The following is a 25513-nucleotide window of genomic DNA, read 5'->3' as shown; positions in this document are numbered from 1 at the left end:
TACCCCTAGTCATTTGACCTTTGTGGCTAAAACACCGACTTACCTTTAAAGTATGTTTTTACTTCATATTTGAGGCACACATACTATGACATATGTTTTTATGTTAGTTTTGCCAAAGATTATAAACTTACTGTGAGTGAAGACCATGATTTTTTTGTCATTTCTGTGTCTTTTTAGGCTTACTACTCAATAAATATTAGAATCAGCGAAGAAGCCTCCCATTTGAACACAAACCAAGCTTAGTTGATTGGATGTAATATTTGAAATAACTGTTTTGAAGTTTACGTGGGATTAGCACAGGTTACAAAGTCTGTGTTATGCCTGCTGCTCAATAATATCAGCGTTGTTTTCTTGCAGCGAGAGGGTAAGATGATCAAGGCCCAAGGGAAAAACAAGCTGTAGAAGAAGAGAATAAATTACCGCCCTCCTACGACGAGGTTTCCTCAGGGTCTGAATCCTGGCGTCCTGCCTCTGTGCTCTGTGTGGGGTATTAGAGGTTCCCTTTGTAGTTGTGTTCGTTGGAACCGCTCACCTAATTCCATGGTCAGGGGAAGGAGATGTGTACTGGCTCTCCAAGCTAACTCTCATTTCCCGAGAAAATTCCGTGCCCCCACCCCTGTGTGGACCCCATTCCTGGAGTCTTCTCTGTCTTGCTATCTAGTGCTGCTGGGTAGGTCCTCAGTGACGTGCAAGGCGTGATGTTGCCAGGGCTGACGTTTTCCTTTAGAGCTTCATGACTGGGTTCAGGGTGAGAGGCAGGCTCTTCATGCCAGCATCTTGCTCAGTGCCCCTGCCACATGTCAGGTCCTGGTGAGGCCCTGCGGGGACGGGGATGGAAGGACTTGTGTTGGGGGTGGACAGGGTTCGGCAGGACTGATGTGCAGGGTATCTGCCTGTCCACGGGCTTCAGGGAGGGCTTCCTGGGCGAGGTGGAAGGGCTCAGCTGAGGTGGCGAGGCCCAGCGGTGGCCTGCCAGCCAGACTGGGTAGTAGTTATGTAGAAGTGGTTTGGGCTTCCAGCATGTGGCACGATGTTCCAGAACCTGTTGGAGCTCTTAGACCACAGCTGAATGTTAAGCTTGCAGTGCCAAGGCTAGCTCAGGGGCGGTGCGGGGGAGTCATCTTCTTCCCGGTGTGCAAGGACATTCTGGCCCCAGCATTTGGCTTTTGGGTTAGGCCTTTCCAGTGGTTTTCTGTCTCTTGGCCTAAACAGGGAATAGCAGATTTTTAAAGAATTTTCCCCCAATTGATTTAAAGGATCATATGCCTGCTGCTCTTTCTTACACATTTATTTTGGTCTTAAAAAGTAGCTTTTATTTTTATCTGGTTTAAAAGTAATAGGTGCTTACTGTAAAAAAAAAAAAAAAAATTAGGAAGAGCAAAGAATAAAATAAAAAGCACCACTTGGAGATAGCCCACAAATCATGGTCAAAAATTTAAAAACTAAATTATGAAATATTTCAAACATATGAAATGTTACAGGAAATGATAAACACTTGTATATCCACTCTCCACATTTAACAATTGGTCACATTGCTTTAGCTACTTTAAAAATAAATAAAAGCCAATATATTTTGCCTAGAGACAGTAGCCATGTGATTGGTTTCCCTGTTTCTACCCTTGCATACTACATCTGTTCCGCACACAGATCATTTCACACTTGTGCTCAGAGTCTGGGCACCAGGTGCACTCACTGCTACTGGAGTGGCTTGGATTCTGGGTATGCCTGTAGACAGATTTAGGAAGAGTGTGCATGCATATACACGTTCGCTCACTTATATGCATGTACACATGCACATATATGCATATATGCAATAGAAATGCACATTTTATCCATCCTGAGTTCACAGTGATACTTCCAATGATAACCCCTCTCCACAGTGTTCTGCCTTTCTGCATTCCACATTTGCGTCCTTTCTTTCAGTGTGGGATCCTTGACCGGACTACTCCAGAAAACAAACCCACTAAAGGAATCCAGCGTTTCTCCCTTCATTGAGGTCCTCTTTAATTGACCTCCGCAGTGTTTTGTATCTGTAATGAAGTCTTGTACATCAATCATTACATTTATTTCAAGATTCTTCATGTTTTTGATCTTTTGTCAATGGTATTTTTTTTTTTTTACATTTTGTTTTCCGATTGTTTATTGCTAGATTGTGGAAATAGTTTGCATTTTTTTGCTGACTTTGTTATTTTGCTAAATATGCTTGTTCAAGTTTCACTGTAGATTCCATAAAGTTTGCTCTGTTCATGGTTTTGTCTTTTGTGAATAATTGTCTGTATGCCTTTTCTTTCTCTGTCTTGCCCTATTTCCCTGAGTAGGACCTCTGTTACTATGTTGAGGAGTCCTGAGAGCCGACATCCCTACATTGTTTCCAATCATGGGGGAGCTCCTTGCAGCCAGGGAATCTGGCCTGTTCACTAGCAAGTTTAGTGCCTGGTACATACTGAAATGAATTGATAATGCACAGGTGCACTGTAGGGATATTGATTGGTGATATATTTCCACGTTTCACGTTTTTTTCTCTTTGTGTTCATACATAAAATATTTTATTTTTTTCTTTGGGTTCACATTCCCATTTGGTAAAACAACAAAACAAATATTAAAAGTGTAACAAGCAGGGCTAAAATCGAGTGTAAGTGTTGTTGCCACCTGAGTACCCACACTGCTTTCTGTGTCAAGGTTGTTTGTGTTAATCACACTTTAGACTGCTCTAAAGTTCTCTGCGGGTTGCTGCAGAAGCCGTTGGTCTTTTCATTCTGACAGTTCCAGAGCATGCTGTAGCGAATATCCGAGGCTCATGTCTGAGGCTCACTGGGGTGGACCGTGTGTGGTGGGGTTGGGCTGGGTCCCCCATGATCCTCTGTCACTTGCTTTAGGGGCTTCTCACCAGTGGAGTGGAGTTCGAGTCTCTTCCTGCAGCACTCTCCCTTCCAGCTGAATCTGGGCTGTACCCAGTGACACTCGTTGGGGTCCCGCAGACGACTGGCATGATCACGGTGCATGGTAAGGACAATTCCTTTATGATTTCTGCTTGAGAAGGACTGCTGAACTCTTGTTGCCTCCTGGACGCCTAGAACTGATCACCCATCACTCAGTCCTAACCTATTAGATAATGACAGTTTGCATTTCTTTGGGTGGTGCCATGTGGTAGGCCCCTGCCGTGCTCCAGCTGCAGTACCTCCCTGTGCTGGGGGGTGGGGGGTGGTGGCGCCCCTCCGTCCCCTCCCCTCCCCTCCCTTCCCCTCCCCCATCTTACTGCAGTCTTGCTCCAGGAAGTCTCCCACTGCCCTGCCCTCCCTCCGTCTCAGTGGGACCTCTCAGTGGGACCACTTCAGAGTTGTCCATATGCGAAGAATCCGCTTTTGTATCTCTGCAGTGGTTCATTAACCCTCTGTATCCTGGATTTAACCCTTCTCACATCACCAAAGCTCTTGTTGTTAAGGTCACTAGCAGTATTTTTCTGGCTAAATCTGGGGCCTACTCTTCAGTTTTTCTCCAGCTTCACTGTTCAGCAGTCTCAGACACCACAGCTGCCCCTCCTGCATGGCCCGTGCTGTCCTCCGGCTTCTGTGACACCACAGCTCCTAAATGTCCCACTGTCTCTCTGGCCTGCCCTTTTGCATCTCTCTCTCATCCTCTGCAGGTGCCGCATGTGCAGCCCAACCCTTCAAATAGGTGTCCTTACACTCCACTTCTCTTTCTTTCCTTCCCTCTCTCTGGCTTCCTCTCCCTTCCCCTCTCCTTCCCCTCTCCTTTCTTCTCTTTTTCCCCTCCTCTTCCTTCTCAACGAGCGATCTTAGGTGATCCCATCAATCCCATTGACACACTGATGATTCATAGGGCTAGATCCCCTTCCCAGACCTGCACCTCTACATGTCCCTGGGTGTCTCGTGGGCATTACACATACAACAGGTCCAGACCAGAAGGCACTGCCTCCCCTTCCCGGGAGCCTCTCTCCTCGTGTCGCATCTCAGCACAGGCTCACCACCAGCCAGTTGTCCGACATGGTTCATGGGATCATCCTGCACTTGCCCCTGTCTGCCACACACCCACATCCCATCCCTAGTGACTTTTCATCAATACTCCATGAGAATGGCCACTTCCTGTCTTGCAGAGCATGACTGTCTCTTATATGGTGTCTCACAGAAGCATTAGTATTGGTATTTCTGCCTCCAGGCTTGCTGGCTGAGAAACCCATCTTCCATTCTGCAGCCACGTGATCTTGCTGCAGTGCAGATCTGCCCCTGTCATCCCTTGACGGGAAGCCTTGGGCCTTCGCCTGCCCTTGTTATCAAGGCTGAATTCCTTAGCATGGTTTTGGAGCTCTGTGTGATCTGGCCACTGCTCACCTCTGCAGCCTCCTCTCTGCCCCTTCCCTCCTGCTCAGTTACACTTTGGTCTCTTAAGACCTCTCTATTCTGAAAGTGCTCCCTGCCTTCTGAGCCTCTGTTCGATCGCTTCTGAACCTGACCAGCCCCAACTTCCTTCAGTTCATAGCCTAGGCTCCCTTTCCTCCTGGAGACCTTCCTCAGTGGGTTTGTGCTGACTTAGGTCTCTTGTGCTGTGTTCCCTTAATACTCTGCATGCTTCCCTCCTTCATGCCACTGTGTGATGGATTCCTTGAGAGCCTTTGCCTTCGTGGCTTTGTCTGTCTTGTTCAGCTGCACCCTCAGTGCCTAGTGCACATAATAGGTCTTCAGTATGTATTTGTTGGCTGAAAGGACAAACATTCACTGGGAAAGGGCACTCACTGTCAGGCGAGCTGGTTAGGGTGTGTTGAAGCAGGTGCTGAGGTGGAGCTATGCACACGGCTGGCGTGTGGGAACACAGAGTGTCCGCAGAGGCCTCTCACGGTAAGCGACCCTGATCCTAAAGGCCAGCTAGGAATTATCCAAAAGAACGGGGTGGGCAGTAGGAGGGTTAGTGGGGCAGTAAATAGGGTGTAGGAAGGTAGTCCAGGCAGAAAGAACCACTTGTCCAAGATTAGTGGTGAAAAAGAACATGGTACATTTGGGAGAACTAGGGTGGTCAGAGTAGGTCGTCCAAGGCAGGGCGTGATAGTGACGAGGCTGGCAGATAGACAGAGGGCAGAGGTAGAGGGGCCTGTAGATTGTTCTCTGGAGGGCTGTGGGGGCTGCTGCCTTATTTGAGTAGAGACTGGTCAGATGGGCAGTTCAGAGCCATCCTGCAGGTGCGTGCGGTGTGGAGTTGGGGCTGGAGATGGGAAGGACTAGAGGCAGGGAGACCAATCATGAAGCTTCAGCGACAGTCCAGGTAGAAAATGACAAAGGCAGGACCATAGCCGTGGCTGGAGATCGAAGCCAAGGAGATCGATGAGAGGGGAAACGATTAGGATTGAAGGCCTTGACTCAGAGTAACACTAACTTGTAACAAATTTCTTAGTTGTTTATCCCTGGTACAGACTAGTTAGTGTTCATTTTTGGCATGCTTTATGCACAAAGTTAGAAAGGCTGACTCTGTGTTAACAGACATGACAGTGTGCCAACCCCAAGTGTTTGTTATCAGACTTTGAGTTAATGGGGCAGTTATTTTCAGCAGTGGGTAAGGAAAAGAAAACGACTTTAATTAAACATTGTAAAATAATGGTTGCTTAGCAAACAAAACCACAACATATCAGGTTTTATTGAAAGAAAATTATGAGTTGCATTAGTGCCAGATGTGGGTTTCTGGGGAGGAAAATATTTGCCAGTAAAAGAAGTCTTTGAAGCAACATACTTGAGAAAGGAGGGGATGTGGGTGCTGAGAATTGGAGTTACGCTGAGAGAGCAGCTTGAAGCTGGCAGAAGGTGAGGGAGAGAGCTGATGAGGCTGTGTGCGGGCCCTGACCTGCCCTGGAGGCAATGGCTGGCTTCTGTGTTTAGCAGGCAACAGTTTAATGTGAATGCGGAGAGACTGTCACCCTAGGCATCTAGCCATTGGATATTGTTTAGTTTTGTTACACAGCGAATGTTGTTTATAATAACTATCTCTTGAAATTTCAAAAGCCATCTTAAAGCTTTGCTTAAACAATTTCAAGTGCTTATCTAACCAATGGACTTTTTTTTTTTTTTTTGGCATGGAAAATTTGCTAATCTTAAATCACCGTACTCGTACACACACAGCAGGTTTGCCTTATCACATAGCAGCTGTAATGACAGTAATTGGCTCTTGAACTTTCCTCTCTCAACAGAAGGTTTCAAAGCATTTTTCAAATACTCATTAAGTCACATTATGTCCTGGAAAGGAATACTAACTATCATTCTCATTTTAGAGGAGGATAAATCTGAAAAGCAAATCAGTAGAAGGATGAGATACTGATTATTAAGTTGTGCGGAGATTTGTAGTTTATAAGGACTTTCACATATACTCTTTCACTTGGACTCAGCCTTGTGAAATAGGAATATAGGTGCTGTTACATCCGTTGCATACAAGGACACTGGAGGTCTGTGGGGTTGAGGGCGGAAGCTGTGGGTGAGAACTGGCAGTGACAGGGTTAGCATCTGAACCCAGGTCTCGGGAAGAGGAGCCCCATGCTCTTTTCTCTCCTTTGGCCGTGGGCACGAGACACAAGCCGTGGCAGGTGGCATGAAGGTTTTGTTTGTGTTCCAGGTTACCACACCACGGTCTTTGGTGTCTTCAGTGACTGTTTGCTGGATCATCTCCCAGGAATAAAAACCAGTGGCTCCACGGTTGAAGTCATTCCTGCTTTGCCAAGACTGCAGATCAGTACTTCTCTGCCCAGGTAGCACGCACAAAGAGCACCGGCGTCTGATCGTTGACCAGAACTGGCTTTTATGAGTATTTTTTAGTTACACATTTTTTTTTTAATGGCACAGAGAATCTGAATTAATCTGTAATTCTTATGACCAGAATATGGATGAAGGATTTCTTTAAGATAACCAGTAGTCGATACGCTTTGCTTAAAGTGGATTGGAACAAAGCTGAAATCTTTCTTACCAAGATCAGAACAAAACTGAAATTAGCATTTGGAATCAATTTTTTTGAAAAATAATATTAGGGAATTAAAGAAAAATTCTTACCTTTTAAAAAATAATTTTCTTGTTTTTTCGTCTTGCTTTTTTTTAGCATTATAGAAGGGCATAAAGAAGAAAGGGAAATAAATCTCAGTAGTCCCAGAAGCAATTACTATATATGTTTGTGGTATTTTCTTCCCATGTTTTATCCATCCTTTTTAAAAAATACATATTTGAATAGTTGAGAATGTATGATATCATATATAGTATCATAAATTACTTTTTGCATAATGACATAAGCTTTTCTTCACACTTTTACAAATTCTTAAAAAAAATTCAATTTTAATTGCTTCAAAAATAGTCCATCTTTAGTAAAGAAATCTCAAAACTGCATCACCATTCATTTCCATGCTACTACCATTTGGGATACTCTCAGTTTTTGCTCTTATGAATAACACTTAATGGATATCCTTTTGGCCATTTTAATAAAATGTATCTTAGGTTTTTTTGAAATGTTTTTGAAGCCCGTTCATAGGTTTAATGGACCCTTTTCATTTGCCAGGCGCTGTGCTTGGTGCTAGGGCTAAAACCGTGACCATGGCAGTCCTGGCGTCTGTCCTCACATGAAGTTCTGTCAAGTGAGAGAGAGGGACAAGTAGCCAAACCGTCGCCGTGTGCTGTGGTCAGGACTCTGCTGGGGGAGGTCACAGGGCTTCAGGGAGGGCTTCTTCCAGGAGGCAGTGATGGGAGAGAGGAGGAGCTGGCCCTGTGCAGGGCCAGGTGGAGCAGTTCCCCGACAAAGGGCGCAGAGATAGGGGAATGAAACAGAAAAAATTAACTCAAAAGGGATCATATACCAGATTGTAGGAGCTAAAAGTATAAAACTTTTAGAAGAAAATGGGAGAAAATTGTCATGACCTTGGGTTGGGCGAAGAATTCTGTGATGTGGCACCAAAAGCAAAATCCATAAAATAAAACATTGGTAAAGTGGACTTCATCAAAATTAAAAACCTTTGAGCTTCCAAAGACACCATTAAGAAAATGAAAGACAAGTCACAATCTGGAAGAAAATATTTGTACATTATATATCTGATAAAGAGCTTGTATTTATATATGGAACGCTTAAAACTCAATAATAAGACAACTTAATTAAAAAGTTGGCCAAAGTTTTGAATAGATATTTTACCACAAAAGATATACGGATACTAATAAGCAGCCTGGAAGGGCGCTCAACCTCTTTAGTCTTTGTGAACTGGTACCACAGAGATTCCAGTTCACCCCCACTAGGGTGGCTGGGATCAAGAGGTAGACAGTGGCAGTAGGTGTGTGCTGGTGTGCAAGCTGGGTCCTCAGGCCCGGCTGATGGGAGTGTCAAATGGTACATCCATTTCGAAAACACTACTGTACTGTGGCAGTTTCTGAAAAAGTTAAACAGAAATTTACCATATGACCCAACAATTCCACTCCTAGGTAGGTAACCAAGACAAATGAAAACATATATTGGCAAAAAAAAATTGCACATGAATGTTCATAGCAGTATTATTCATAATAATCAAAAAGTGGCAAGGACCCAAATGTTCATCAACTGATTAATGGATAAACAAAATGTAATCCATACAGTGGAATATTACTCAGCAATAAAAATGAATGAACTCTTGATACATGCTCCAATATAGGTGAATCTCAGAAATGTTAAGCTAAGTGGCAGAACCAGATGCAAAAGGCCACACAGTATATGATTCTTTTTGTATGAAATGACCAGAAAAGGCAGATCCATAGAGACAGAAAGCAGATCAGTGGTTGCCTTGGCTGGGGTAGGAGTGGGGATTGATTGCAAGTATGTCCAGTGTATCTCTTTGGGGTGATGGAAATATTTTAAAACTGGGTATCTGGGGCTCCCTGGGCACAGACTACCTTGGAGCACGTTGGCTTGAACAGCCAAACCTGCAGACTTCCTGCTAAGGCTTTGCCCGCCACGTCCCCTGCTGTTGTCTGTAGTACTGTCGCGCCCAGTGGATACGGGTTAGGGGGGACACAGGCCTCAGCCTGCAGTTTTAAGGCATGTTCTCATGGGCTTGTATGGAGCACCGGCCATGTGAACAAAAACTCAAAGTGGGCCATGGGAGATGTGGCCATAAGGAGACAGCATAGTGTCTGTTCCACGCTTAGCAGCCCTCAGTCAGCAGCCCAGTGAAAGACAGGGATGGCCTGGGGACAGGCACGCAGGGAAAGGCTCTTACCAGAAAGGACCAGTGAAGAAAACAGTCTGGCAGTTGCTCTGTGCTTCCCTCCTTTCCTCCTCTTAGAAGAGCTTCCAGAGGTTCTGCCCATCGCCTTCCATTTTTATTGTCTTGTGGGTGCACTTTGGAGCAGGGGACGCACATGTGCTATCTGGTGATGAGAAGGCATGTGGCCGGCTTCTGCGGAGCGTGATCACAGGTGCAGAGAGGCTGCTGGGGCTCATTCCTACGGAGAGTCCAGGTGCTAGGGAGGGACTTCCCAGAGTCATTGAATCGACTTGGAGTTAAAGTGTTGGCTATTTCTTATTTTAAAAAATTGTATATAATGTGTATATTTTTCTAAAGTGATTTTCTGTAACGTGACTATTCTTTAGGTGAGTGTTGACTGTAATTAATCTATATAAATGCCCCTGTGACTGATTCATCAAATTCAGTCACAAGCATTTATTGATACCTACCATGCACTTTAGGCCATGTGCTATAGGACGAGCAATTAATAAAAATATCCCTGACCTAAGCCTCACCCCGTATACGAGCTCACAGTCTGGAGGGGAGATAGTCAGACTCACGTTAGTCAAATTTTCCCACTGCTGCTGTAATATGAAAGTGAGAGGAGGAGAGGTTGCCTCTCCCTTTTGGAATTTAGGAAGGCTTCATAGAGAATGTGATATTTAAATTGGGTCTTACAAGATTCACAAAAAGTGTTCGGAAAATAAAGCCAGGTAAAGTATGCTGAGAAGAGGGAACAGCATGGCAGCTAAATAAATGAACAAATATACATTACAGTGAAGAAGAACTGAACGCTGTGATAAAAAACTAAGCAGAGGAAGGTGAAGTGTCCAGAAAAGGCAGATCCGTAGAGAGAGAAAGCGGGGTAAGATGGCAAGTCCTACTTTGCAGGGAGTTTCCCAAGAGAAGCCTCCATGCAGAGGAGATGCGCAGAGGAGCAGAGGCCTGTGGGAAGTGGGTGGGATGAGGTAGAGAGCCAGGCCCGAGTCCCTGGCTCTGCAACGGAGCTGGTGGGCGGGGTGCCTCGTGCACTGGCAGCAGGGGCTGAGGCTAGGGGTCCATGGCCTGAGGCTGATGTGTGCAGATGCATTGTTGGGTGGTCCTGCCTTTTCAGGGGCCAGGCAGCCAGTGTTGGGATGTGCTACCCAGGGCGAGGCACCTGGGAGGTAGCCATTAGGTTTGCTGCAGTGGGTCCTGGTCCCTGGCCTGTGTCCATTGCTGCTAGGATGCTTTTCTGTGTTGTAAGGTGGCTCATATTTGAAATGATTATTAATTTGTTCAATACATATTTAATGAATGCCTACTATGTGCTAGGTATCTGGCTAGGAGCTGGTAGCACAGATATAAAAATATCGTCCTTGCCTTGAGATGGCTTTTGGTCCGGTGCGGAGGCAGGGAGGCCAGTGCTGCACAGAGGGTAGCTCTGCTCACAAAGTGCTCAGGGGATGCGAGGGAGGCCTGTAGGTGAACGTGGCATCTTAAGCCTAGGCACCAGCATAGCTGACTTCTGAAGTGTGAGGAGGAAATGAAGAGGGCTGGAAAGGTGGTAGGCAGAAGCAGCGTCATTCCTGGAGGGGAAGTGTGAAGGGATAGTATCGCTCAGAGGCATAGAGGAGCCTCTTTTGTTTTTTTGGAGCAGCTGGCCAGTATGGGGATCGAACCCTGGGCCTTGGTGTTGAGCCTTGTCTGAAGGGGCGCAGAGGGGTTTTGGGTGGGAGGCTCTGGTGAGGTTTGGAGTCCTGGATGTCGTGGCTGCAGGCACCGATGGCTCTGTCTTGCATCCTCAGTCCTGAAGCTGATTTACAACCTATTAGGGGCCATATCCTTAAAAAAGAGGGTTTCGTTGGCATAGACCTCATACCTACCTTGCAAGGTTTGCCAGGTAAACCCACGTTCCAACACTGGAGTTCCTCTGAGCAGATCTGCCCTGTCTTCTCGCAGGAAACTGGACTTCACCCCTTTGCCTGCCTCTTCAGCCCCTCCCTGGGGGCCTTACCTTGGTCTGTGTGGGAGTCTCTACTATTACTTTCCTAGTGCTATGGCTTGCCCAGGACTCAGCCCCCTTTCAGTGCCACCTCGATTGTCACCAAGCTCCTCTGCTCATGAGGCATGGGACACTGTGCTTTGGGACAGTCATCTACCTGCGTCAGGGCTAGGTCCTGTGGCCACATTGCTCCTCCACTGTGGGCACCCCATTCCTTCCTGCTCTCCCCACAGCACGAGAGGGCCTTGGCACCTTGTGGTTTGAAACACAAAGTAATTAATCTTGGCCGTGTTTTATTTTTTCATGTTGACTACAAACAGCTTTTGCCTGAGAAGGACTGCATGTTAAAAGATGGAAAGAAGTTATTTATAGTGAGGACATGAGTCAGTGTTTCTTCCTTGACAGAGAAAGTTTATTACCTGACTCATGAACAACATTAAAGATATTAAAATGCAAAGGAATTCACCTTGATTCATTATGCTATTATTTTCTGAAAATTTGGTTTGGATATAAAAGTTGCTCTATCAGAGTCTGGGACCAGAGGCCCCAGGAAGTGCGTGACTGGCTCAATATGCCTGACTTATTTTCAACATCGTCGACAGCAGAGGTGTGAGGCCTTCGCTATCTGGAGCATTCTTTACTGCTCTTTGGACCAGAACTTTGTGGGCATATGCAGCTGTCCTGTGGCATGAGAAACAGGACTTGGGTCTGACTCTGTGCCTCTGTGCTGTGACTGGGGCAGAGCTAGACTGAGGTGCTCATCAGAGAGGCTGCTGGATATTTGCTGGGGTGGCATGGCTCTGAGTCCACTTACTTGACTTCGTGACCTATTTCTGGCTCAATTAAGCACACGATGCTGGCTCTTGTACATTAGACTGATTGTGGCTCTCTGTATCCTTCAGATACAGGAAAGAGGTAGTGGGGTACTAGATAAACCCTTCAGTTCCCAGGAAAAACATTGACCCTTTCCCCCTCTGATGACTTCTAGCTCCCCTCTTTCTTTTGTGGCTGGCCTTCTCTGGAGAATTGTGCATATGTTTCAACCTCACCTACATGCACGCCTCTATTCATTGTCAGCTGGCTTTTGTCTCCATTGTGTTACCAAAAGCCTTTTCCTGTGGTTACCAATGACTTCCTTGCCCAGCAGTCTGTTTGCTGTGGGTTGGAAAGGAAACAACCAGGGTAATTAGCATTGTGGATTCAGTTAAAGTCAGTAGAACTCAGGCTTTCTGGGGCTGCCAGGGTCTGTCCTGACCAGTGCACGGGCGGACCCCAGGGTGCAGCCAAGCTGCCCTGTGTCACGTCAGGTGTTCATGGGCATTGCTCATAGCTTTTACCTGTGGGATGGAGTCTGTTGTATATACTTTAAATTTCTCTTTGGCTCTAGTTTTCATGGTATTAGTTGGGATGGTTCATATAAGTTTTCCTCTTAAACCTATGGATTTTCCCAGGGCAATTCTGAGCATGACATTTTTTAGATTTTGAGAGATCAACACCCTCATGGTTCATTTGAATTAATTCATTGTTTAATTTTTGCCATCCATAATCCAGTAATTAAGTATTTTTATGTTTCACATACGCATGAGAAACTAAGGCTGAGTGAGGGTGATCACGTTTATAACATGCAAAGACCCAGACGTGTATGTGGGGAAAGCACTTGGTATACGTGGCAGTTCACTTTCTCTTCTGCACAGCTAGGGACTGAATTCCATGTCTAAAGCCAAGGTTTCCTAGCCCCTATTTCTGAAATGCATGAGTGTGATGATTCTTTTATCTGAATAGTTTTAAAATGCCATTGGTTTCTTTTCTCTTTCTCTTCTTTAAATTTACTCTTATTATTACTATTATTTTAGATCTGCACATTCATTGCAACCTTCTTCTGGTGATGAAATATCTACTAATGTGTCTGTCCAGCTTTACAATGGAGAAACTCAGCAACTTATCGTTAAATTGGAAAATATTGGAATGGAACCCTTGGAGAAACTGGAAGTCACCTCAAAAATTCTCACCACCAAAGGTAGGTATTTTATGCAGGTTTGACCCAAAGAATGTTTATATTGTTTCCTTGCAGAAGAGATGCTATAAATAACTAGCGTTCGGAAAATTTCCTCCCACTTTTAACGTGGAGCCATCATGACAGCGGCATAGCAGTTATGCATGAAGAATACACGAAAGAAAATGATGGGACAAAGCCCATGCCTTTGTACCCCTGGTGCTCCTTACCAGGTCTTAACATGGATCAGATCCTCAGCAAAACTGAATGAACAAATGAGAGAGAAACATTAGCAGGCTCAGAGCGTTACTGTCTGGGAGCCACCCCTTGACGCATCCAGCCTAGTAGGGTTCATTATGGCTCAGCACTCAGAGCCTGTCGGCTCCCTCTTAAGGGTGGGTGGTGTGTTTCCTGGTTCTGTGGCGCACATAGCTTGGGGTCATGAGACCTGGGTGGAAATTTTGGCTTCACCGTTTACTAGCTATTTGTCCTTAGGAAACTGTCATTACATGCCTCAGTTTCTTTATGGGTAAAAAGGGCAGGTAGTACTTATGCTGTAAAGTTGTTCTGAGTGGCACAAGGTAGAGTATGGCAGAGTGTCTAGCATGTTAGAGCCTAGTGAGCAGTGTTGATCCAAGGGGCATGTACTGTATAGGAGGAGAGAAAGGTATCGAGAGTAGTAAGTGGGAATAAAATCAGGTAGTTTAATAAATTTGGAGAAATTATACAGGCCAGAGAGACCAGACAAAGAAAAAGAGGGAAAGAAGCCAGCAGAACTTTGGGGTGTTCACATGCTTTTGACGTAGGGGTGAGGTGAACCTGGCATGCAGTGAGAGTTGATGGGTTCTGCTTAAGTCTCTGGTAAAGGATGTGCTGATCACACATTACTCCCTGGCTGAGGGCTCCCTCCTCGTGTTAATGACATTACAATGGGAAAGACCAAACAAAGGGACATTTATTAGAGGTAGAGCCACAGCTATCTGGGTAGTTCCAGCTTGAAGGAAGCCCAGGGATGAGTTTGGGAGAATTTGCATGCAAAGAATTATGTCATGAGAGGGTTAATATGAGCTTGTAGTACTCTGGAGAATTTCAGGGTGTCTTGTATTACCATGTTTCTCCTACTGATTTTGATGGAAATCGTGTGCATAGGAAGTGAAACACATTTCTGCACATCTGCATTATCTGGCCTGTTGTCCATGTTTGATCCTCTCCTGGAAGGAGCCTTGCATGGGGAACAACTAAGGCTTATTCTTCTACTGATCAATGCAAGTCGTGGAGTTGGAGCCACTGAGCAGCCAGCTGTGCAGCGTGTGTCATCTGCTCTCACTCTTGCTCAGGAGCTTGGGTGTGCCCAGAGTAGGTAGTGGGGACAGAGCAGGAAGTCAGTTGTAGGTTGTCAGTACACAACTGATTTTATTTCTTCTGATCTTGAATCCTTCCTTTGTTTGTGTTATTTTCTTCCTTTTTCCCTTTGGTGCCTATCACACATTATGGAATGTGGAACTAACGTATATACATATATTTTTATATATATGTTTTTTTCTTATTGAGTAAGGTCATAGAGACAAATTGGTATATGCCAAATAGTTACTAAAAATAAAAGTTGGATGGGTTCCTCTCCCCACCCTGCCCCTCAGAGTGGTTCTTGGGACTCCTCTAAGGCTTCACTTCTGCCCCCAAGAATGTGGTGGGGAGGTGACTGCGTCCCCTGGGGATTTGGGATCTACTGCAGGATCCCACTGGTAGTTGTTAACATGGCATGGTTTCTGATCAAAGGTGGCAGAAGGGAGGCATTTTTATTCTGCTTTTTTTCTCTTGAATTCTCCCCCAAATAACAAAATATGAAAAAACAGTGAAAATAAAATCACTCCCCGTGAAACAAGGAAATGATTTCAACCCCAAAGAACGAACTGTCGGCTACGAGTGTAGAAGTGGGTCTGAGTGCGGGTGGAGGAGGGAAGAAGCTGGGCTCTTGTAGGACTTTGTCAGGAAAAGGTTTTCCCTAAGAGAAGGCAACCCAGCACCCGAAAGTACCCAAATGATGAGAACAAGACGAAGGGGCCTGGGCGGGCCCCCCGAGCAGCAGGGGTGCTGTAGGGTCTCTTTTCTGTACCAGGCCTCTGGCCAAGAGAGGTGGGGCAGGAGATGGGGAGGGGGGAGGCGATGGGGCTCACGGGCCAGAGAACCCGTGTCTGAAGAGCTTCTGTGTGAGCCTCGTCCACTTTTTGAACAATAAAACCTGGGGATGCCTGCTTCTGGGATTCGGGAACTAGCGGACGGACAAGCAGCGCAAGCAAAGCCAGATCACACTGTCATGTGCCAGGTCCCTCCTCATGTCAGCCCAGGGCCAGGAGGAGACAGACGCACCAGCCACTGGGACAGGACAAACTACAATGAGCCATTGTCAACTGCGAGTAAAGCGCCTGGATGACTGACGGGTAAAAGAGAACTCTGAGGTAACACAGAGGTAGCCGTGGGAGGAGGCAGCTGCTGTCTTAGAGCTGGGACAAATGGGAAGAGGTTGGGGATGGTGAAGCCTAGGAGCTTAGAGGAAGTACTTGGCAGCAGAAACCCAGGCCTCTGAGGAGCGGCCCTGGCTCCTGGTGCTGGGGTCTCTGAGCTCAGAGGACCCAGACCTCTGAGGAGTGGTGATATCTGGCAGGTGCTGTCGGTCCACTTTGCAGTGCACCCTCTGTATTGTGCTTCATTTTCCTCACTGGAAAATGCTGCCTGGCTTCAAATCCTGGCTGTCACTTACTAGCTGTGTATTACCTTGGGCAAGTAATTTAACCTCTTGTGCCGTTTTCCTCTTCTGTAAGATAGCACTAACAGTAGTACGTACGTCATAGGAATATTCCGAGAATGAAGTGAGATAATATTTGCAAAGTTCTAGGAACAGTGTATTATAAGCACTTAGATTTGTTAGTTGCTATTAATTCTATTGCCACCACCGTCACCATCACCAACGCTACCATCATCACCACTGTCACCGCCACTGTCACCACCACCACCAGCATCCCCAACATCACCATTATCGCTGCCACCACCATCATCACCATGACTTGCCATTGCCACAGACACCACCTGGTGAGCTGTCATGAGGACTGAAATTTTGTGCATCGAGTGTTTACCCACTTCTCTGCCTAAGGCTAGCCACTGTGTGACTTCTAATGGCATAGACTCATTTCATTTGTTTTTACTTGGTCTTTGAGGTTACGTTATCCATTCTGGTGGTGAGGGCAGGGTGTAATGGTATAACATGGGGGTTTTATTTTGCATTGCCCTGGTGACTGGTGGAGCTGAGCACCTTTCCTATGAGTTTGGCCACTTGGATATCTTCCTTTGTACGGCCCTTTTCCCTTTTCCCCATTGCGTGTCTTCTTTTCTCTCTCTTCCCTGTCCTCTCTCCTCTCGTCTTCTTTTTCTCCCCCCCCTTCTCCTTTTTCTCTGCCTGCCCCTCTCTTGACTTGTGTGGCTTCTTTATATGTATTCTGGGCATGAGCCCTTTGCTGGAAATGTGCATGAATATCTTCTCTCTATAGTTTCTTTGCCTTTACTCTCTTAATGGTGTCTTTGGAGGAACAGAAGTTCTTAATTTTAATATGGTTCATTTAAATCATTTTTAAAAAATGTTTCTTTTTGTGTCTTATTTTTAAAACTTTGTGTACTCTTAGTCTTTGGGAAATTTAATGATATTAGCTACCTTAATTTAATTCTTTTCTCTGTCCGCCCCCTCTCCTCCCCACCCCACCCCAATATTGGGACCAAATACATATGGATTAGGTAGAAAATGCCTTTCTGACTTAGAATACCTTCATCCAGTACTCTGAATTTAATTGATTGGTTATAGGGTTTGATGTTTGAACAAGCAAGCTAATATTGAATGATATAAAATTATAGTCAGTATGGTAAAATCTTTTCACATCTCCTGTAATTTACTTTGCCTTCACAGCTTAGTGACTGGAAAATATTTTTTCCTTCTTTTATATAAACCTAAATGGTGTGTCCATCATTCATTACAAAACTGCTTGTTCTTTCTGAAGCACAAATCCTCACCTATTTCTCCGCTTTGGACATCCTTGACAGCTCCCTGTTGTCCCTGGTGCCCAAGCCCTGTGTGGCCTCGCCTCTGTCCAGTGCTTCAGCTCACCTTTCCCTCTCCCCTTAAACACTAGTTACACTGGCCGTAGGAACGAATGTCGGTTTCCTGAACGTCCATGCTGTCTCTTCTCCACTTTGGGATAAACCGTTTTGTCTCCCTAGAACTCAACTTGCTAACTTCTGCTCCTACCCTTTCGCCTCCTCAAGTTCAGTTGTTTATCCTTTGTGTTTCTGCTTACTTGTGACTTCTGGAAAGCCTTGCTGAGACCGGGCTCTTGGGTCCCCTCCTGTGTTGTCTCAGAGTGCCCTAAGGTATCACTGCAGTGGCCTGTACCGTGGCGTGCTGTGACTGCTTGCTCACTGCTCTCTCTCTCCAACCAGGGTCTGCATCTCTCAGAGGCAGCAACTGGGTTTTCTCCTTTGTCACCAGGGCCTGGCTCATAGTAGGTGCCTAGTACCGAGGCTTTGTTGATGGAAAGCCGTTTTTGCATTTATAGAATGAGGCTAATGGGAGTATGCCTGTCACCCTTGCTGGTGAGTGGGTGAAATAAATGAATTTGAAATATCTAGCGGGTTGCGTGGCTCCTCTCAGCTGCTCTGCTCTCCATGTCCACTTCGTGTCCGTCATGGCCTCTGCTCTTTTGCTCAGACTCTTCTTCCTCCCTGGAAAGACCTTCAGCTGCTGCTTTGTTTTTTCAAGATCCAGCTTCTGTCTCGCCTTTCTAGGCTATCTTAGCCTCTGGTGTTCCTTATGCCTTTGAACTCATTCTTTGTATGAGCCCACCCCTCCCTCCCCTACCTTTTATTATAAAAATATTCAGACATCCAGAAGAGTTGAAAGCATTTTTTAGTAAATACACTTATGCCTACTATCTAGGTTCTAAAGTGAACATTTTGCTATATTTGCTTTATCACATATCTGTCCAGCCTCCTATCTATTAATTCATCTGCATTTTTTAATGCAGTTTAAAGTAAGTTGCAGATTTTAGTATGTTTTACCCCTAAATGCTTCAGCATGCATGTGATTAATTAGAGTTCAATGTGTTTGTAAAGCATATGTGCAGTGAAATGGATAAGCCATAAGTGTATCATTTGATGGGTTTTGATCAATATGAGTTTTTCTGTGCTTATTTCTGTTCAGTGCCCCCTCTCGTCAGTCCTTGGATGGAGAGGGCAAGCATTACTAACCTTACTTTACGGACAGGGAAAGTAGAAGCAGCAGAGGTTCGTGACCTGTCTGAGGTCACACAGCTGGTTCGCAAGGAACCAGGGCCAGAACTGTGGCCACCTAATTTTCAGCTCCAGTATCTTTACCCTTAATTGTGAGGGCAGAAGAAAGACAAACATGTAATGTATATCATGGTATGGCCATTTTCCAAACAACATGGTTGCAAGTGAAAAATTAAAACTATCATTCTTTTTTAATTCTCTCCCAAGTTGCAATACATTTACACGTGGAATTAAATTAATGAAAACAAACCATCTGCTTCCAAAATACACAAAAGGAGTAATTCCTGTCACTTATGTTCTGCAGAGCTGAAATGCTGTCAGGGTGGATAGATGACCTGCTCTGTGTGGGAATATGGTAAAGTGTCTTCAGCTGGGAGTGTGAGCAAGCATTACATGTTGCAGCGGCGAGGGGAGCAGAGACCACATAGTATGCAGCTGTGGATGTTAAGTAACATCTAGTTCCATTTTCGCATCATCTTTATTTTAAGCCCATTGAGTTGAGCTGTAAAGGTCTCTTAAAGGTATACTCCATGAAACGTTGCCATATGGAGTTAAATTCTCCCTTCTCTGGGTTCTCATTTTACTTTCCTTGTATTGCTACTAGAGTTATTTCATATTTCAATAGTAGCAATAGCTTTTACTTCTAAGAGTTCTCCATGTGCCAGGCGAGTGGTACTTTATGTAATTTTTTCTCATGAAATAATCCCAACAAACGTAAGATGTTTTTGTGGGTGGGGGTGGTGGTGGTCCTTTTGTTTCACTGCTACATCCTTAGTGCCTAAGAACTGAGAACTGTGCTTGCCACACAGTAGGTGCTCAACAAGGATTAACACCAGTACCAACTGCACAGGGTCTCATGAGGGTGAAGTGTTATGCAGGACATGCAAAGCTCTCGCAACAACATTGAGAACCAAAGTACTTAATTCACATTTGCTTTAAGAGTAACGATTCTTCTTGGTGCATCCCCTGTTTCTGCAGACCGAGTCTGCGTGCTTGGTCCCAGGCATGCAAGAGTGTGCCTGTGGGCCCTGCGTCTCTTCCTTAGGCACCCAGAGTCTTGTCAGGGCCCCTCAAGTCTCTGCATATGTCTTCATTCATCTCTGAATAAACCCTTTTTCCTCAGATACCAACCCTCAGATAAGGAAAGTTTCTTGTTTTGTCCCCCGTCCCCTATTTTCCTTGCTTTCCTGACTTATTTTTAATTTTACTTATTTTTTTTGTAACGTAGTTGATTGTGCATATCTGTGGAGTACAGATTTGACTACCAATACCTGTGTGCAATATGTTATGGCCATATCAGGATAATTAGTATATTCAACATCATACGTTATCATCGTTTTTTGTGTCCCTTTACTAATTCCTCCCGTACCCATCTGTTGTATTACACACTCCTTTCATAATCCTTTTGTATTTTAAGTATATGGTAAGGATCAGTGATATTAAGTGTCCGACAGGCCTTTGTGGGCCTCTCAGGAGCCTAGACTGTCATTTGGGCTTTTATGGGGCAAGCATGTCTGCAAGTTCTCAACACAGAGATGAGTATTTATAATCTTCCCCATTTCAAGATGAAGATTACCTAGCCATATCATGTAATCATTCTAATTACAATTCACTTGTAGGCAAGTCTTCATTTGTAGGTTGTGAAAGATGTAAACTCCCACCTTTGCTTATGATAAAGCCCAAATTAAAAATAAACTTACTGTATTAGCTTTTCCATTAATGTTCTAAGATACGTGTATGCGTGTGCATGCAAATACAAATATTTATAAATGCGCATACACACCCCTCAGTTTCTTCATTCTTCTAGTGTAATTTTTTTAATGAAAAGTGACAACTCCATATTGGTGTAGTTAAAAATTCATGAAAGTTTTCAGGTGAGATTCTCTTTATTCCTTACTTTTCTCTTGAATGTTGTAGTACAGCCTCTCTGCAATTAGAAGTAAATATCAATGGCTTCTCAAATGTCGTAGGTCCATAGTAACAATTTTCTCTGTTATAATCAATGTAAGATAACCAATTTTACTCAATAGCACTAAACTCTAGAATTAAATTAATGACTGTTATATCTGAAACTAAATTTCACGAGGGGAGAAATTAGTGACATATGCTATAGTATTGATTTCCATTTCTCTTGTTATTCCTGACAGCATATCATTGTACAGGATTTTGAAAAGCCTTTTGACATTTTATTCTGTACCACAGTAATGAAGAAATAGAAACAGAAAGGCCCACTTTTGAGGTGTGCAAACAGTATTAAATCAGATGACTAAGCTATTCAGCTTTCCGTAATGCTGTGGCTACAGAAAAGTCTTCTTTGTACTGTGAACTTCCTCTGTGCTATTTCTTGGATATAAATAAATGGTTATTTGGCATTAAAGGGGAATAAGCTGTTCCCTGTGAGCGGATTTGCCTCTTGTTTGAATATGTCACTCTTAAGCCATAGAACTTTATACAAAAATAAGCAGTGCCGTTAGACGTCTTCCTAAGCATACTATATACTTGGCAGTCGTAGTGTCAAGCTAGGGCTTGGGCTTACAGATCCCTCGAGCCCATTGTACAGACTGGGTCACAAACCCTTCACACGCAGGTCTACGAGTTAGGTAATAGGAAAACGTCCTGGGAACCGTGGGTAAAAAATTATTGGCTTTATTCAGAGCTAGGAACAGCCACCCTAGTGGCCTCCCGGAGCGTTCTGAAAAGCACTGTGTATCAGAGCCATTAGTCCTTTATACTTAGGTCCATAACCCAGGACACCTGGGTGCACGTGTGCGATTTCATTAGACAATAACCAAGGAACACCTGGGCGCACGTCCATATTTACATTTAATGCTCGGCAAGATTCTGAACACCTGAGGGGCCCTGACCATTTTCCTGTATTTTCCCAACAAGTAGGATTCTGAATGTGGGATTTTGAACACTGGCTAGTTACTGGCCTTTTGTTGTGGGTGGGGGATGGGTCAGGAGGCAGTTTCCAGCCTCTTCTTGTGCTCCGCTGCTTGAGAGAGAGAGAGAGAGAGAGAGAGAGAGAGTGAGTGTGTGTGTGTGATGGACCCAGCCTCTTGCACTCTGTGTATGTGTGTGTGTGTGTGTGTGTGTGTGTGTGTGCGTGCGTGTGCGTGCGTGCACTCTTTGGTTTGTGGGTAGTTTTTCTTCCCCTTTCCTGATTGGTGCTGTTGCTAGTTACTTTGGTCAGTGTAAGTTATCTAGCACAGCCTCTTTTCAGCTCGTGTCATGGCAGGAACGTGGGTTTTGGAATCTTGCAGCCCCTGCTCTGTGAGTTATTAGCTGTGACTAGTTGTGAACTAGTTAACTGAGTGCAGAGGCTCAGTGTTCTTATCTGGATGCTCACTGGGATCCAGCCCCTCTCTCCTGTGGTTGTTCCAGAGCAAGCGTTAGTATCTCCAGTGTACCAACCATGGTGCCTGGCACATGGTAGTGAGGAGGAACTGCTAAGTTGCCATCCCAGTAAGTGGGGAGATGAGCAGATGGTTTTGCTTCCATGGTGTGCCGAGGTCTTGGAAGCCAGAACATCAGACTTGCTAAGTCTCACTAAACAAGAAACGCGTGTCCCACTGGAGGAAGACAGGTGCCTTTTTTTCCCCCTAAGTTGTTTCAGAAACCATCTTAGCTTTCTCCTTGTTGTCAGACTTTTTCTGGAATGGTGAAATTTAATAGTTCCCTGGGTGAATGAGCGTGCTTGCACTAAAACTGTGGCAAATGTTACTAGAAACCAGACCCTAGAGCCAGCACCAGATCCTCTCATTACACAGGAAGGAAGCCAGGGAGGAAGAGTGTGAAGCCCCTTGCGAGGCCTTGGCGGCCCTGACAGTGGGCAGGTGGTGGCTCCCGTGTCCCTCCTGACAAAGAGAAGCCTGCTGTGGTGCAGCTCTCAGCCCACGGGCTTCAGTGGCGAGCCTGTGAGAGTCACCCTCCCTGCTGAGTTTCCCAGCCCTTTGGCCTGGTCTGTTTGCTTCTCTTATGCTATTTTTATGTTTTTTTTTTTTTAACATTATGACAATGCAGGACAAAGTTTTAAAAATAAATCTTCTAGAAAAATGGTTCTGTTAACATTGTCAAAGAGTGGTGTGTCAGAGTGGGGGAAAAAGGACTCAGTTTCTTCAGTCTTTCTCTCAGTTTTCACACCAAGTCCCACCTGCATGTTTGGGCATGGACAGAGTAGAAATGGAGCTGAGAGTAGGCTGCTGTGGCTGGCATTGATTGGGCCAGTGGGGGAGGCCGACGCGTGGGAGGTTTCCCGAGATCAGGCCACCCTCAGTTTTAAACTTAGTTATTATGGTGACCAATACCGTCTTTAGAATCAGAGTGACTTGGGTTAGAATCCTGGCTTTGCCACTTCCTGGCCGATGACTTGGACCAAGCTGCTTGCTTCTGGGACAGTCTGGTTTCTCATCGTGGCGATAGTACTCCATAACTCTTCTGGTTGTTGTGATACATGTTAAGCATTTAATACAGTACCTGGCATTACCAAGTGTTCAACATACAGTAGCTCTTCCTGTAAGCTGTTGTTATTGTCATTGATACTGCCACCATTGTTATAAAAACATCAGTTCATTTGTCACCTTTCTTAAACATTTAAACAGTTTTCCTATGCTCAAGTTCCTTAGCCCACTATTCGAAGAAATTCATTGCATGGTTTGCTGCCTACCTTCCTTCTTTCCTTTCTTTTTTGCACAAACGCTTAATCTAGTACCTACTCTGATTCAGGTACTGTGCTTTGGGGAGCAGGAGCACAGTGATCCCTGTCCTCATGAGTCTCAGAGCGTAGTGGGAAAGGTGAGCAGGTACAATGTATCTGGTGGAGGTAGTGGGGGAACGATCTTCATGGTTTTCCTTTCCTTTGCTACCACTGGGTCCTCTGCTTGTTTGTTTGTCAGTCCTCGTGGCCATCAGCTGTCCATCCTTTTGCTCAGCTTCTTGACAAGCTTTACTGAGCAGCTCCTGCATGTTGGCCATTGTGTTGGGCACCAGGGACGCCCAGTGAGTGGGATCCAGGTCTCTGCCCTGTGGAGTGCAGACTGTGCTTCCACAGGCTCTGCCCTTGGGCCATCTTTGAACACACCTTCATGTGTTCAGAACTTTGCTAGCCCCCAGACATCCTCCGTGCATCTCAAATCCTATCCCTCATTCATAGCTCAGTCCACGTGCTGCCTCCTGAAAGCTTTTCTGACCCTTCAGGCAGAATTAGTTAGCCCCCTCCTACCGTACATTGCCTTGCTCTACTCTGTTACAATAATGCTCACCTCGCTTGGCTTTGTGTTGTTCAAGAAGCAAACATTTATATCACATTTATGTACCAGTTGCCGTGCAGGTGCATACATAACACATGAACCCTGTCCTGGAGGAGCTCACACTTTAGTGCAGGAGTCAGACATGCTCAGTGAGCTGAACTGGATTCTGACTGCACTTCCTGTGTTATTAATGCCACCTGTGACTCAGCATAGTGGATGGATGTACTGGGGTGCTCCCTGCAAAGACATCAACGTTCCTGAATGACTGAAAGTCATTCAACTCGATGCCCCCACGTATGCATGACTGCAGTGGCTTTGTTGTAGTTCAGCATTTTGCACAGTTCTGGGGTCACACTGGAGAAGTTTACAAAACAGGTTGATCTTCAGATAAAGTGAAATGCCTTTTGATCAGCACTGTAAGATTTGACACGTTCAGCTCATTGGGAGCCTGGATGGGAGATGACTAAGCCAGGCAGGGAAGGGGGAGAAGAAATGAAGGGGTCTAGCCCTGCAGTCTGGAGGCTTCCGAATATCAAATTCCCAGTTAGTTGTTTGGGGTCCTTGGTGCCATGCCTATGCAAAAAATCAAAAAGAGGAAAAAGTGCACATCTTAAAATTGAAATACAGCACTACTTCATAGGTTTGTTTTAGGATTAGGCAAGTGAGCATACTGAGGAGTAGACTGTATGTCAGAGTGTTGAATCCTGGCTACGTCCACTTCTGTATGGCTTTGAGCAACTTAACGTAAAATGGATGTAATGGCAGGACCTATTCAGAGAGTCATTGTGTGGGTGTCAGAAGATGGTATATGGACCTGAGCACAGTACGGTTTGTGGAAGCACTCCACAGCGGAGAGCTGTCGGGGGGCTGTGGTTTAAGCAATGGCACCCAGCACTCAGTATTTGTTTCTTCACCCTTCTTTCTTCTGGGCTGTGTTTGGCATGTGCCCCATGGCCCAGTCGAAGTCACAGGTGATAGTATTTAATGTAACGTCTCCATTACAAACCACTGCCTCCTGATCTCTGTGTCCTTGGGTGTCCTGCAGCCACAGCTGTGGGGAGCTGGAGGACATGCCAGAGTTCATTTTCAGAGTTTATCTCTCAGCTGAAACGCTTTTTGGAAGTGAAGAGCCATCCAAACAGGCAAGAATAGTGCTGTACTTACAGTTTTTTGAATTTAGTTTCCCCCCCATACACTAGTTATAAATTCCTCAGGCATGAGACTGATAACTGAAATAATTAGTTTTTTCATACAGGTATAGGACCCCAGCAGGTCCACTTTTTAGTCCAAGGCACTAGGACAGTGAATCTTCTTCTAGTTATATGCCCCCCAGATGTGGGCAGTTAATGAATTTGGCAATTATTGAACCTGTTCTGTGTGTAATGGTATGCATTTTAAAGAGATTTTCGGATTGAGAGGAACCTCATTTCTCATCTGCTCTGAGCTTTTGGGGGCTTCTCCTTTGTCCTCCACATTTGTTTCTTCCTACAGTGAGAGACCCCTCACCCAGGCCATTGCCCTCTTGAGGGATCTCTCTGTCCCCAGAACCTAGCATAGCACTTACCACGAGGATAGTTAGTTGCTGTGCAGTGAATGGTCATCGAATGAACGAAATGTGCAGCAGCAGGATGAAAACAGCAAATCTTGTCATGGTCCTGCATAGGCTACCGAGGACTTCCATGTAAGTTACCACCAGTTCCTGTGTGCCAGGTTGCTGTGCTGACTTTCTGCTG

The 25513-nt window shown here is 45.2% G+C and overlaps 1 protein-coding gene across 6 annotated transcripts in view; it reads left to right on the top strand.

Moving 5' to 3' along the window:
• Positions 1-25513, top strand: part of TRAPPC9 (trafficking protein particle complex subunit 9) — a 649394-nt gene that overhangs the window by 141647 nt on the left and 482234 nt on the right. For all 6 annotated transcript variants that reach the window (XM_063079205.1, XM_063079204.1, XM_063079202.1 and 3 more), the window contains 3 exons: positions 2877-3003; positions 6610-6742; positions 13061-13224. In XM_063079205.1, the coding sequence (XP_062935275.1) occupies positions 2877-3003; positions 6610-6742; positions 13061-13224 (424 nt within the window). The remainder of the gene's footprint in view (positions 1-2876; positions 3004-6609; positions 6743-13060; positions 13225-25513) is intronic.

This window comes from Cynocephalus volans, chromosome 15, assembly GCF_027409185.1.
Source record: "Cynocephalus volans isolate mCynVol1 chromosome 15, mCynVol1.pri, whole genome shotgun sequence".
In the NCBI taxonomy this organism is placed as follows: domain Eukaryota; kingdom Metazoa; phylum Chordata; class Mammalia; order Dermoptera; family Cynocephalidae; genus Cynocephalus; species Cynocephalus volans.
The sequence above is the reverse complement of the archived record's forward strand: the minus strand, read 5'-3'. Positions and strand labels throughout refer to the sequence as shown.